General features: G+C 39.8%; 1 protein-coding gene across 1 annotated transcript in view; it reads left to right on the top strand.

The window, feature by feature from the left end:
* CPO (carboxypeptidase O) overlaps positions 1-12,729 on the top strand; it is a 170,943-nt gene extending 158,214 nt beyond the window's left edge. The window contains exons 10-12 of the mRNA XM_073633393.1: positions 6,518-6,720; positions 10,169-10,253; positions 12,027-12,729. Of these exons, the coding sequence (XP_073489494.1) occupies positions 6,518-6,720; positions 10,169-10,253; positions 12,027-12,292 (554 nt within the window). The 3' untranslated portion in view covers positions 12,293-12,729. The remainder of the gene's footprint in view (positions 1-6,517; positions 6,721-10,168; positions 10,254-12,026) is intronic.
* Positions 12,730-14,069: the final 1,340 nt, after the last annotated feature.

Raw genomic sequence — 14,069 nt, 5'->3', positions numbered from 1 at the left:
GTAATCTGTACCACTTTACAATTGTAGAGTGGTACAGATTACCTAATATAAATAGTTATTTTAAGATCAGGACTTGGAGATCAGCACTTTAGTTAGTATGGTGTCTGTGTTTATTTGTACACAAATCCTTGTCCTTTCCTTGTCTGGTTGTTACATTGATCCATCATTTTCAATATTGAGTCAGTGTCCCAGAATAGGTCTACATATGGAGTTTTGTCTTAAAACATACTTTTTCCAGGTCAGGAATGAAAAAGTACTAAAGTCAGCAATAGCCAGGCATCTATTGTTTTCAAAAGCAGGTTAGCAGTGGCAGGCTCTATATTTTTTCCGTACAGGTTTTACAAGTTCACAGGTCTTTAGTGCATATACATTAAGTCTTGAGTTAATGTGTAGCACTCTAAGGCAGCCAATTCATTTTAAATGCACCCCAGCACACCGAAAACTGAACTTGACCCTTTTTTACTGATGCAGTGCACCACAATGCAAAGTAGTGAATAACATTGCAATGCACTAATGTGTGCATGCTGTGGCATCATGCAGTGTGGCAACACAAAGGTGTAAAGCTGGCTTTAAGCTTATCAATCAGTGTGGAGATCTCTGTCAGGTCACTGCAGCAAACTCTGTGACATTTGGGGTAAAAAAAACGATAGGCATTTTCTAAAAGCCCCAAATATCCTAAATCTTTGGTCCTGGGTCTTTATCCTCTTCCCTGATGAAGAAAAGATTCCTTTTTCATATGTCCACATCAATGCCTGGGTGACATGGACATATTTTATTTGCTGTACAGAGGTGGGGTTCTCTCATGACCCAAAAGACAGCATCACTGTGATGATGTTATGAAGAGGTGACCAATAAGCACAGGCATGGACTGTAGCACCGGATCGCCACAAACAGAAAAGCCACCGGCGAGGGACACAGAAAGCAGACCTAGGTGAGTAAAAACATGCTTAAAAGGGTATTACCCTCCACACTTGCTTTAGGCCTGGCAATCTACCACAATATCCTGGGTTGACATGATATATGCAATTAAGATGTCATGCTTATCCAAAATTCTTTACCATGTCAAGGTCCTTCTAGTCACAATGCCTAGTCCCATCTTGAAATTCATATGACCCTCCATGTAAGCCAATAAATACCTAGCAACATCTTGTAAACTTTCTTGAGGACTAAGCATTTAGCACCTGGGCAAATCTTTAAACACACAGGGTCGGTATACTGAAACACCCTTTTTACCTCTTTAACCACTTCAGCCCCGGAAGGTTTTACCCCCTTCCTGACAGAGCACTTTTTACAATTCGGCACTGCGTCGCTTTAACTGCTAATTGCGCGGTCATGCAATGCTGTACCCAAACGAAATTTGCGTCCTTTTCTTCCCACAAATAGAGCTTTCTTTTGATGGTATTTGATCACCTCTGCCGTTTTTATTTTTTGCGCTATACACGGAAAAAGACCGAAAAATTTTGAAAAAAAATGATATTTTCTACATTTTGTTCTAAAAAAAATCCAATAAACTCAATTTTAGTCATACATTTAGGCCAAAATGTATTCGGCCACATGTCTTTGGTAAAAAAAATGTCAATAAGTGTATATTTATTGGTTTGCGCAAAAGTTATAGCGCCTACAAACTATGGTACATTTTCTGGAATTTACACAGCCTTTAATTTATGACTGCCTATGTCGTTTCTTGAGGTGCTAAAATGGCAGGGCAGTACAAAACCCCCACAAATGACCTCATTTTGGAAAGTAGACACCCCAAGGAAATTGCTGAGAGGCATGTTGAGCCCATTGAATATTCTCACACAGGCCATGGGCATATGTGGAATTGCACCCCAAAATACATTTAGCTGCTTCTCCTGAGTATGGGGATACCACATGTGTGGGACTTTTTGGGAGCCTAGCCGCGTACGGGGCCCCGAAAACCAATCACCGCCTTCAGGATTTCTAAGGGTGTAAATTTTTGATTTCACTCTTCACTGCCTATCACAGTTTCGGAGGCCATGGAATGCCCAGGTGACACGAACACCCCCCCCAAATGACCCCATTTTGGAAAGTAGACACCCCAAGCTATTTGCTGAGAGGCATGGTGAGTGTTTTGCAGCTCTCATTTGTTTTTGAAAATAAAGAAAGACAAGAAAAAACATTTTTTTTTTTCTTTTTTCAATTTTCAAAACTTTGTGACAAAAAGTGAGGTCTGCAAAATACTCACTATACGTCTCAGCAAATAGCTTGGGGTGTCTACTTTCCAAAATGGGGTCATTTGGGGGGGTTTTTTGCCACCTGGGCATTCCATGGCCTTCGAAACTGTGATAGGCAGTGAAGAGTGAAATCAAAAATTTACGGCCTTAGAAAGCCTGAAGGCGGTGATTGGTTTTTGGAGTCCCGTACGCGGCTAGGGTCCAAAAAGTCTCACACATGTGGTATCCCCGTACTCAGGAGAAGCAACAGAATGCATTTTGGGGTGTAATTTCACATATTCCCATGGCATGTTTGAGCAATATATCATTTAGTGACAACTTTGCGCAAAAAAAAATAAAAAAAATAAAAAATTGTCTCTTTCCCGCAACTTGTGTCACAATATAAAATATTCCATGGACTCGACATGCCTCTCAGCAAATAGCTTGGGGTGTCTACTTTTCAAAATGGGGTCATTTGGGGGGGTTTTGAACTGTCCTGGCATTTTATGCACAACATTTAGAAGCTTATGTCACAAATCACCCACTCTTCTAACCACTTGAAGACAAAGCCCTTTCTGACACTTTTTGATTACATAAAAAAATAATTTTTTTTTGCAAGAAAATTACTTTGAACCCCAAACATTATATTTTTTTTAAAGCAAATGCCCTACAGATTTAAATGGTGGGTGTTTCATTTTTTTTTCACACAGTATTTGCGCAGCGATTTTTCAAACGCATTTTTTGGGGAAAAAACACACTTTTTTAAATTTTAATGCACTAAAACACACTATATTGCCCAAATGTTTGATGAAATAAAAAAGATGATCTTAGGCCGAGTACATGGATACCAAACATGACATGCTTTAAAATTGCGCACAAACGTGCAGTGGCGACAAATTAAATACATTTTTAAAAGCCTTTAAAAGCCTTTACAGGTTACCACTTTAGATTTACAGAGGAGGTCTACTGCTAAAATTACTGCCCTCGATCTGACGTTCGCGGTGATACCTCACATGCATGGTGCAATTGCTGTTTACATTTGACGCCAGACCGACGCTTGCGTTCGCCTTAGCGCGAGAGCAGGGGGGACAGGGGTGCTTTTTTTTTTTTTTTTTTTTTTTTTCTTTATTATTATTATTATTTTTTTTTTATCTTATTTTAAAACTGTTCCTTTCATTTTTTTTTTTTTAAATCATTTTTATTGTTATCTCAGGGAATGTAAATATCCCCTATCATAGCAATAGGTAGTGACAGGTACTCTTTTTTGAAAAAATTGGGGTCTATTAGACCCTAGATTTCTCCTCTGCCCTCAAAGCATCTGACCACACCAAGATCGGTGTGATAAAATGCTTTCCCAATTTCCCAATGGCGCTGTTTACATCCGGCGAAATCTAAATCATAAAATGCTCGTAGCTTCCGGTTTCTTAGGCCATAGAGATGATTGGAGCCACTCTGGTCTCTGATCAGCTCTATGGTCAGCTGGCTGAATCACCGGCTGCATTCTCAGGTTCCCTGTTGAGACAGGAGAGCCAGAGAAAAACACGGAAGACGTTGGGGGGGGGGCATTCCCTCCCACTGCTTGTAAAAGCAGTCTAGAGGCTAATTAGCCGCTAGGATTGCTTTTACATGAAAGCCGACCGCTGGCTGAAAAGAATGATACCAAGATGATACCTAAACCTGCAGGCATCATTCTGGTATAACCACTCAAAGTCGTGAATGGCGTACCTGAAGACAAAAAAATGGTTAACAATAAAGCACAGTAAACGGTAAAGTATAAAAAATTGCATACCTGAAAAGCAAACATGATAAAACATAATAACAATAAAACATTGCAGAATAGAATACAGTAAAAAAGAGCAGAACAATAGAGAGAATAGAGAGAGAAAGAACAATAAAACGACAACTATTATTTTTTATTTTATATTTTTGTTTGTGTTTTTTTTTTTTTTTTACACTTTTTTTTGTAACTAACTTTTATAACTGTAACCGGTTCCAGGTTCGGGTCTCTCAAAATGCGATGGCATCTTGGGAGACCCTGTGAAAGTGTGCCTAGTCTGTGCAATGCTGTACCCTACGCTAATACTCAACTAGTGAATGGTAGCGTTCAAAACATTCACCAATGCAAAGACCAGGATTGTCAGGACAGGAGGGACAATAATAGCGGGTGTCACGCCTATATCCGCGCTTGCTGCAGACACGACATCTTTTTTGGGGGGGTTCGTTGGGTAGGGGTACTCGGGAGGACGTAAAGAAAATGCCTCTCATGCAGCCGACTGCATTTGGTTGGGGATGTGAATGGGGGAAGTACGGGCGCTGCAGAAGTGGTGGGTTCCCAATTAGGATTGGCGAATGCAGCAGGAAGGGCATTATGGGCACGACGGGCCTGTGTTTGTCTTTTTGGTGGCAGCGGGACACTACTTGTGCTTGCCACCTCACCAGCTTGAACTGCACTTATGGGACTCGCCACGTCACCAAGTGTTACTGCAGTGCGGGTTTGACTACGACCGGGGTGTACTAGGCCGCTGGTGCTTGCCAGTTCACCAAAACGCTACAAAAAAATCTGTTAGCGATCGCAGGGATCAGGCCTGACTCTGCGAACGCTGCAGTTATGCGTTTAGTGTTTTGTAAGTGTCAGTGATCGATCGATACTGCACTTGGTTGGGCTGGGCTGGGCCGGGCGGAGGGGAAAAATGCCGGTGCTAGCAGGTATCTGGGCTGATCCCGCTAACACTGCGTTTTTGGGAACCCTAAACTGCTGGGGACGCTAGTATAGATCTGATCGGATCAGATATTGATCCGTACAGATACTATACCACTAAGGGAGGCGTATGCTGCGTGCGTGGGTGTTAGCGGTACTGGCGCTAATCTGACGCTGCCTGGGGCGACGCATACCACCGCCGGGCGATCAGGGGGCTAAACCTTTATTCGGTAATAAACGGCGGGTGCCCTGACACTATAAAAAATAAACGAACTACCCAGCGTCACCCGTAACACTTATACGGTGATCAGTGGTGAAAGGGTTAACTAGGGGGCAATCAAGGGGTTAAAACATTTATTAGATAGTATATGGGGGTCCCTGACGCTATAAAACGCTGATGGCGATCCTAAATATTTACCTCCCTAACTAGCGTCACCAGCGACACTAATACAGCGATCAGAAAAATGATCGCTTAGTGACACTGGTGACAGGGGGTGATCTAAAGGGGGCTACCACTCACTGCCCTAACACTGTAACTGTCACAAACTAACACCAATCAGTAATCAGAAAAAAAAAAAAATACTGCTTGGTGTCAGTTTGTGACAGGGGGGGGGTGGTTGGGGGGTCGGGGGTGTTTTATGTGCCTGGCATGTTCTACTGTGTGTGTTTGTGTTTTGTGCACTTACATGTCTTCTCTCCTCGGCGCTGGAACGGAAACTGCCAAGCCGAGGAGAGATGACATCACATCCTCTGCCTGTGTGAAACTACACACAGGCAGGGGAGGATTCCGATTGGCTGGGAGCGATCGCGAGGGGGGGGCCACGATCGGATGGTCTCCCCCTCGCCTCCCAACGCTCCCAGTGAAATGCCGACCGCCGCTGGCACCGGGGGGGGGGGTCCGATCGGACCCCCCGCCCGCGGGAGGCAGATCACGTACAGGTACGTGATTCTGCCTGCCCGTGCCATTCTGCCGACGTATATCTGCGTTAGGCGGTCGGCAAGTGGTTATTCCGGAAAGCCTATGAAAAAATATACCAGTACAATGTTGTTGTCTTGGAAGTTGGAATGTGGTTGGTGTGTGCAGGAAGATGACACAGAGACAATGGGGGTTATTTATGAAAGGCAAATACACTTTGCACTACAAGTGCAAAGTACACTTGAAATTGCACTGAAAGTGCACTTGGAAGTGCAGTTGCTGTAAATCTGAGGGGTAGATCTGAAATGAGGGGAAGCTCTGCTGAATTTATCATCCAATCATGTGCAAACTAAAATGCTGTTTTTTATTTTCCTTGCATGTCCCCCTCAGATCTACAGCGGCTGCACTTCCAAGTGCACTACAGTGCAATTTCAAGTGCACTTTGCACTTGTAGTTTGCACTTGTAGTGCAAAGTGGATTTGCCTTTCGTAAATAACCCCCAATGTTACACAGCACAGGCATTGCAAACTCATACAGCCTTCCATTGGACCTTGTCAGCTGCCTGCTGAAATCTGAAAGGGGGACTACGCACAACTCATATTAAAGTAAATCACTTGGATATTTTGATTTAAGCACAATTGTAGCATTTGCTGGATACCAATAATAGCTTCCTGAATACTTTAACTTGATGCCCAGAATTGTATATTAATTTCAGTGTGGTGTTTGCAGATCTTGGATCATCCAAAAATTGCTCGGACAACTCTTACTGTGGAAGTTCACCTGTATCTGAACCAGAGACGAAAGCAGTGGTGGATTTTGTGGAGGAGAGAAAATCAGACATTATATGCTTCCTGACAATGCATTCATACAGTCAATACATCCTGACTGCTTATGGCTACACCAGAGACCTACCAAAAAGCTATAATGAAACGGCAAGTTATGTTTTTCTAAACCTTATTTGTCATTTTTGTAGGTATGGAATCACAGTAGTTGGATAAGTATTTATAGGCATGCTTTAAACTTGAAAACTGAGAATTTGGGGGTTATTTACTAAAGGCAAATCCACTTTGTGACTACAAGTGCAAACTACAAGTGCAAAGTGCGCTTGAAATTGCACTAAAAGTGCACTTGGAAGTGCAGTCGCTGTAGATCCGAGGGGGACATGCAAGGACAATAAAAAACAGCATAGCTTGCTTGCACATGATTGGATAATAAAATCAGCAGAGCTTCCCCTCATTTCAGATCTACCCCTCAGATTTACAGCGACTGCACCTCCAAGTGCACTTTCAGTGCAATTTCAAGTGCACTTTTCACTTGTAGTGCAAAGTGGATTTGCCTTTCGTAAATAACCCCTTTTGTCTTGTTATTTTATAGAAGTGACAGTGCTTGCATCATGGCTTTGTCTGTGTAGTAAATACGGTAAAAGTGACAAGGACTCTCTTTTGGAATTATAGAATGTTTACAGCTGCTTTTGTCTTTAAAACATAATGGGTGTTATTTACGAAAGGCAAATCCACTTTGCACTACAAGTGCAAAGTGCATTTGACATTGCACTTGGAAGTGCAGTCGCTGTAGATCTGATGGGGACATGCAAGGAAAATAAAAAACAGCATTTTAGCCTGCACATTGGATAATAAAATCAGCAGAGCTTCCCCTCATTTCAGATCTACCCCTCAGATTTACAGCGACTGCACTTCCAAGTGTACTTTCAGTGCAATTTCAACTGTACTTTGCACTTGTAGTTTGCACTTGTATTGCAAAGTGGATTTTCCTTTCGTAAATAACCCCAATATGTTTCCAGTAAATTGGATTTATATATTTATATTAGCCTTGTTTTATTTTACGTATATTAGAACTGCACAGTGTGTCCTATATATTGTATTATCCCATTTTGGGTAAGTGTGGGAAGTGCAGGCAGCTGATTATAGTTAAATCTTTTTTGTGTTAATTTAGGTTATTTTCACAAGGTTTCACCTATTGGTTTCACCTATTGGTATCTTAACCACTTCATTACCGGCGTATAGTAAAATGACGTCCACAGATGGAATCTCCCATCCTGGGTGGATGTCATATGACGGCCTGGGCTTCCCGGCCGTCTAGGGGGCGCGCACCCGCCGCGTTGCTCGGGACCCGGTGCTTGTGCCCGGCGGCCGCGATGTCCGCTGGGCACCCGCGATTGCCGGTTAACTGGGCAGGACTGTGGATCTGTGTGTGTAAACACACAGATTTACGTCCTGTCAGTTGAGAGGAGACCGATCGGTGTTCCCAGTACAGAGGAACACCGATCGGTCTCCTCCCCTTGTGCGTCCCCTCCCCCTACAGTTATAATCACTCCCCTAGGAAACATTTAACCCCTCGTCTCCCCCTAGTGGTTAACCCCTTCCCTGCCTGTCACATTTATACAGTAATCAATGCAATTTTATAGCATTGATCGCTATATAAATGTGAATGGTGCCAAAAATGTGTCAAAAGTGTCCGATGTGTCGGCAATAATGTCGCAGTCACGAAAAAAAATTGCGATTGCCGCTATTACTAGTAAAAAAAATAAATAAATACATTTTTTTTAAAAATGCCATAAATCTATCCCGTATTTTGTAGACGCTATAACTTTTGCGCAAACCAATCAATATACGCTTATTGCGATTTTTTTTACCAAAAATATGTAGAAGAATACGTATCGGCCGAAACTGAGGAAAAAAATTGTTTTGTTTTTTTTAAATTGGGATATTTATTATAGCAAAAAGTAAAAAATATTGTGTTTTTTTTTAAATTGTCGCTCTTCTTTTGTTTATAGCGCAAAAAATAAAAACCGCAGAGGTGATCAAATACCACCAAAAGAAAGCTCTATTTATGGGGAAAAAAGGACGTCAATTTTGTTTGAGTACAACATCGCACGACCACGCAATTGACGTTTAAAGTGCGACAGCGCTGAAAACTAAAAATTGGTCTGGGAAGGAAGGGGGTGAAAATGCCCTGTATTGAAGCGGTGGGAAAAAAAAGTATCAAATAAACAAAAAATAATATAGTGTATACAATTGCGACACAAGTCATATTGTAATTGAATGTTATTAAAGATTTCCTTTCCTTTTCAATCTATAGCCTCTGTAATTTTCTAAAAATGCAATGCAATATGGTTACCTGGATTTGTTCTGTACACAAAATGTGTACAGACCGCCCCCTAGAAACATAATTTCCTGCTTGTGTGATTGGCTCACCAATTTTCCCAGAAGTCTGCACTAAGATACAAGTCAGATTTCAGGCATCCCCTGTAACAAAAATTCTATTTTTGTTGAGATACCCCCAAAAAGAACATGTAAAGGGATGCAGGCCCAGTAGCTTTCCTCATTAGAGCCCTGCAGCTGCTGCAGCTGTATGATAATTATGAAACCACTCCCATTAAACTCACTTTCCCACATGGACACAGAGAAACACACAGGGATTTTTTTCAGAACAACAAAAGGAATAAATCTGCAACAAAGTTTGTTAAAATCCTTGCAATGTACATAGATCACCCAAAGGGGAATGTTTTTTTTTTCTCAACAAAAGTTAGTTAGAGTTACGCTTTAAGAATGAACCAGTAATGGCACCATCTGTAATTCACTGTAAGTTACTGTAAATTAGCAACAAGTGAATTGTGTCTTCAGAACAAGAACTTATTTAAAGGAGAAGTATGGCCAAAGCTCTTTTGGCCACACTTCACCTTTGGGTCACAAGACTGCATTAGTTTTGCACTCCTGTGACCCAGATTCAGTTGACAGTGGATTAAAGTTCGCTGTCGGCTGATGTCACAGAGCTGGTCCAGGCTCTGCAGGGATCCAGATAATAATGTTGGGATCCACACAGATGCCTGACCTGCAGCTGGCTTAACCTCTCAGCTCGCTACTGAGAGCCTAAGCCAGAAGCTCCCACCCTTTGCACAGTCCAGTGCTCCAATAAGCGCTGACGGGGCAGGGCACAAAGCAGTGACTGTCAGTCACCACTCTGTGCTCAGAACAAACCTGAGACATGAGTGACCAGCGATCTTTGATCGCTCATAAAGGTGGCAGGGGACAGCTGCCACTCGGATTGATTAGTTAGATTTTTTTATTATTGTATACTCCTGCACTTCTCTTTTAACCAGGTCCAAGAACAATTTAACCATTGCATAAATGTTCACAATATTTATGGATCCCTGTGAGCAATCAGTTCTGGAATATTCTTCATTATAAACTGTACCCCCAATCTGTGCAACTGTCTATACTCACTGCCATGTGTTTAAAAATCTGCAACAGCATGACTGAAAGTGAGTTACAATTCTTACCCTTATCTAATTAGCATTTCAGCTACGAGTGATATGAAAAAACACGGCAGTACATTTTTTCAAAATATACTTCTTTTTAGATCAAGGTTGCACAGATGGCAGCATCGGAGCTGAAGAAAAAGCACAACACAGTTTATAAAGTGGGAAGTTTTGCAAATCTTCTATGTAAGTATATTCATTGAAGGCTTTGCAAGTCTATAATTTTAAGTATGGTACAAGAGTCAGTATACAAAAAATCAATATAATTTTCCTTTGACAGATATCATCTTCAGTGTGATACAGAAGCCTAAATTATCTAAAACTTTATAACCTGTATATGTATATGGAGCTCATTAAGGGTCTGTATCGATAGGCTATTGTTTGCATCAGAACCACTTCACTGCCCTGACAAGTCTATGGGAATGCAAAAGCAGCCGATTTCAGGTCAGAAGGAGGATAACTGTTGGTCAAATGTACCTGTCAATGAATTCTGAATTATCTGAGAAGATTTCAAACACATGCCCTTACCACGCTTGTTGTCTCTTGTATTTGGCCTGCAGCTATTTGGTTACATAAAAGGAATCTATAGATGTTGTACAATAATTTATTTAACTTATTATGTTTGGGGCTAAAAAAAAATTAAAATTACTTCTCCTTATTCTTTTAAGTCAAGTAAATATTGTAATATTATGTCTTCAGGACTTTTCACATGTGAAGCATTGTATCACTTTCACCATTGCTGAAACAAGCATATCGTTTACAAAACCTAAAGAGGAGCTCTAGGCTCCTTCAGGAAAAGATTAAGTCAGCAACTACAAATACTGTAGCTGCTGACTTTTAATATAAGGACACTTGCCTGTCTTTAAATGAGATGATTCTTCAATGCGTGGGAAGGAGGGGCAAACTTCCGTCCCAGTTCACCACGGCAATCTGAGCCGGAAGTGGGAGCGGGTACCTGTCAAAAGCAGGTACCTGCTCCCCACCAAGTGCCAAATGTGGCAGTGAAGGGTGCAAACAAGTGGAGCTTCCCCTTTTGGATGGAGTTCGGCTTTAAGAAGTCATCACATCAGTGACTCATGTATTATCAGACAGCTAAGTCCAGGGTTTCAGTCAGACAAAGGAAGCTGTCATGTAAGTTGCCTTTTTATGCTGTCTCTTTAGGTAACCGATAGTGCTCAAGGAACCTTTTATTGTTCATTAAATTACATTTAAATTAAAATTACATTTAAATTTAAAATCAATTTAAAATTGAAATTTATTTTAAAATGTAAAATGAAATTAAATTACAACTTGAAATGGAATTAAAATTAAATATATTGTTTATTATTAAAAAGAAACTTTGCATATTTATAAATAAAAAATAGATCATGACTATCAGTTTAAAATATAGTATCTCAAAAAAAAAAAAAATATATATATATATATCTGACTCAAAACCATTCTAATTTCCCAATCATAAGTGGTAGACATAGTGGTAAGCTAACACCATAAATATATTATTATTTTTCTACAACAAAAAAAAAGGGAAAAAAAGGGCTTCAAAGCGCCGCTAGAAACAGATCGCCATAGAAGCTTTGAATATATAATGTCAACCATTTAGTTTAATGATAACCGTATAGTTAATGCATGAAAAATGCAATGCCCACTTATCTCCTATCTCCTGACTGCCTGATACAAAACACTGATTAAAAAAAAAAAAAAAAAAACTAGAAGAAACAAAACACTAGAAGGCAAATTAAATTCCTTCTGACATTGACTTCCAGCCACTTCCTGTATGTCCATTATTGTGCTGAAAAGCTCAGTGATGTCACATCAGGAAGTGGCCAGAAGTCCCTACAAAATTTATTCTCTCTTATTTATCAAATATGTAATTAAACTAGTTATTACTGTAAATAATAACCAAACTTTTGTAAATATTGTCACACATTAGGTTTATATTTCTTTTAACTCTTTCTGTAGATGAAGCATCTGGAACATCTCAAGACTGGGTCCACGACCTAGGAATTGAATTCTCTTATACTATAGAGTTAAGAGACAATGGTACTCATAAGTTTATATTGCCAGAGGACCAAATCCAACCAACGTGTGAAGAAACAATGGCTGCAGTACTGACCATCATAGAATATGTAAATGACAAATATTTTCCTAATAAGGCATCTACAAATGTTTACATACTTTATCCAGTTGTCCTTCTCCTTAATTCAGGAGTTAAATTACTGGTATAGCTTTATTGATGAATTAAATATATAAGTATAAATGAAGTTGTTTTCTTTTAAACCTGAATTGAAATTTAATATCCAGTATACTCAGTTATTGCGATACTGCTTACTTGTCAAGCAAAATGATTCAAAGAGCAAAATAATCAGAATCAAGTGAGCTCTTATAGAGCTTTTTAATAAACAATGATTATGTAAGTTTCTAGAATATAAATAACAGCAAAACACAATAGAATAGAAACAATAACACAATCCTGGTAACGTAAGCACATCTGTTTTCTGAAAAACTTGAATCATCAGTGAAACAATGAACCTAGCTCCAAGTGCACTAGGCCTCATTGAAAACTGACGAATGACTGTACACTGTGAGCCTAATAACATATTCTTGATGTTAAACGTCTTATCTTCGACCTGTGATTGTATTATATTAAGATTTTCACCTTATCAAATGAACTTCCTTAAAAAATAAAGATTACTGGTTGACATTTTTGTTGAGTGTTTTTACCTGTCAATTCTCCTTTTTAGCCTACACTTTACTGAAAAAATACTTATTGCCTTGGTGAACAGACTATTTAAATCAAAATTATTAGCATGCATCAAAAGTGCTGTTGAAGCTCATCCCATGACTTCTCTATTGTCTTGGGTAATTTAGGAGTAAGTTACGCAATTTTTAAAACTGTGAACCATAGATAAGCAAGTACAGATTCCATATGGCTTCATCATGCAACTCATCTGAATGTGCTGTGTAAGTCATGGAGGTTAATAAGCAAAGCCTAAGTTTGGTCAGACAGTCATAAATTAACTGAATTACGGTAAGTAATTCTTTCCCTTATTTTACTCATCAAGCCCATTGCTGGAGTTAGCTTGAATCTGATTAATTAATTTCTGCCAGTTACTGGCTGAGCCTTTAACACTGTTTGGTGTGTATAGTCACAATACCGGGTAAAGCGAATATTTAAAGAGACTTAAGCTGACCTCATGGATAAGCAAATATTGTCTGAACACATGGGGCATAAATCTTGATGTGTTTTTTGTATTTTTTTCAGATCTGTACAGTATTCCAGCTTGAAATATTGCCTCTGTGCAGGAGCTTTCAGTTATTAACCACTTCAGTCCCGGAAGATTTTACCCCCTTCCTGACCAGAGCACTTTTTACAATTGGGCACTGTGTCGCTTTAACTGACAATTGCGCGGTCATGCAATGCTGTACCTAAACAAAATTTGCGTCCCCCACAACTAGAGCTTTCTTTTGGTGGTATTTGATCACCTCTGTGGTTTTTATTTTTTGAGCTATAAACAAAAAAAGAGCACCAATTTAGAAGAATTTTTTTGCTATAATAAATATCCCCCCAATTTTTTTTAAAAACAAAAAACACATTTCTTTATCAGTTTAGGCCAATAACTATTCTTCTAAATATTTTTGGTAAAAAAAAAAAAAAAATCGCAATAAGAGTATATTGATTGCTTTGCGCAAAAGTTATAGTGTCTACAAACTATGGGAAAGATTTATGGCATTTTTATGGCCTTTTAATTTTTTTACTAGTAATGGCGGTTTTTAGCGGTATTGCGACGGACAGATCAGACACTTTTGACACATTTTCGGGACCAATGACATTTATTCAGCGATCAGTGCTATAAATATGCACTGATTACTGTGTAAATGTCACTGGCAGGGAAGGGGTTAACACTAGGGAGCGATCAAGGGGTTAAATGTGTGTTCCCTCAGTGTGTTCTAACTGTATGGGGATAGAACTGACTAGAGGAGGAGACAGATCATTGTTCCTAC

This window comes from Aquarana catesbeiana, linkage group LG06, assembly GCF_042186555.1.
Source record: "Aquarana catesbeiana isolate 2022-GZ linkage group LG06, ASM4218655v1, whole genome shotgun sequence".
Lineage (NCBI taxonomy): Eukaryota > Metazoa > Chordata > Amphibia > Anura > Ranidae > Aquarana > Aquarana catesbeiana.
The sequence above is the reverse complement of the archived record's forward strand: the minus strand, read 5'-3'. Positions and strand labels throughout refer to the sequence as shown.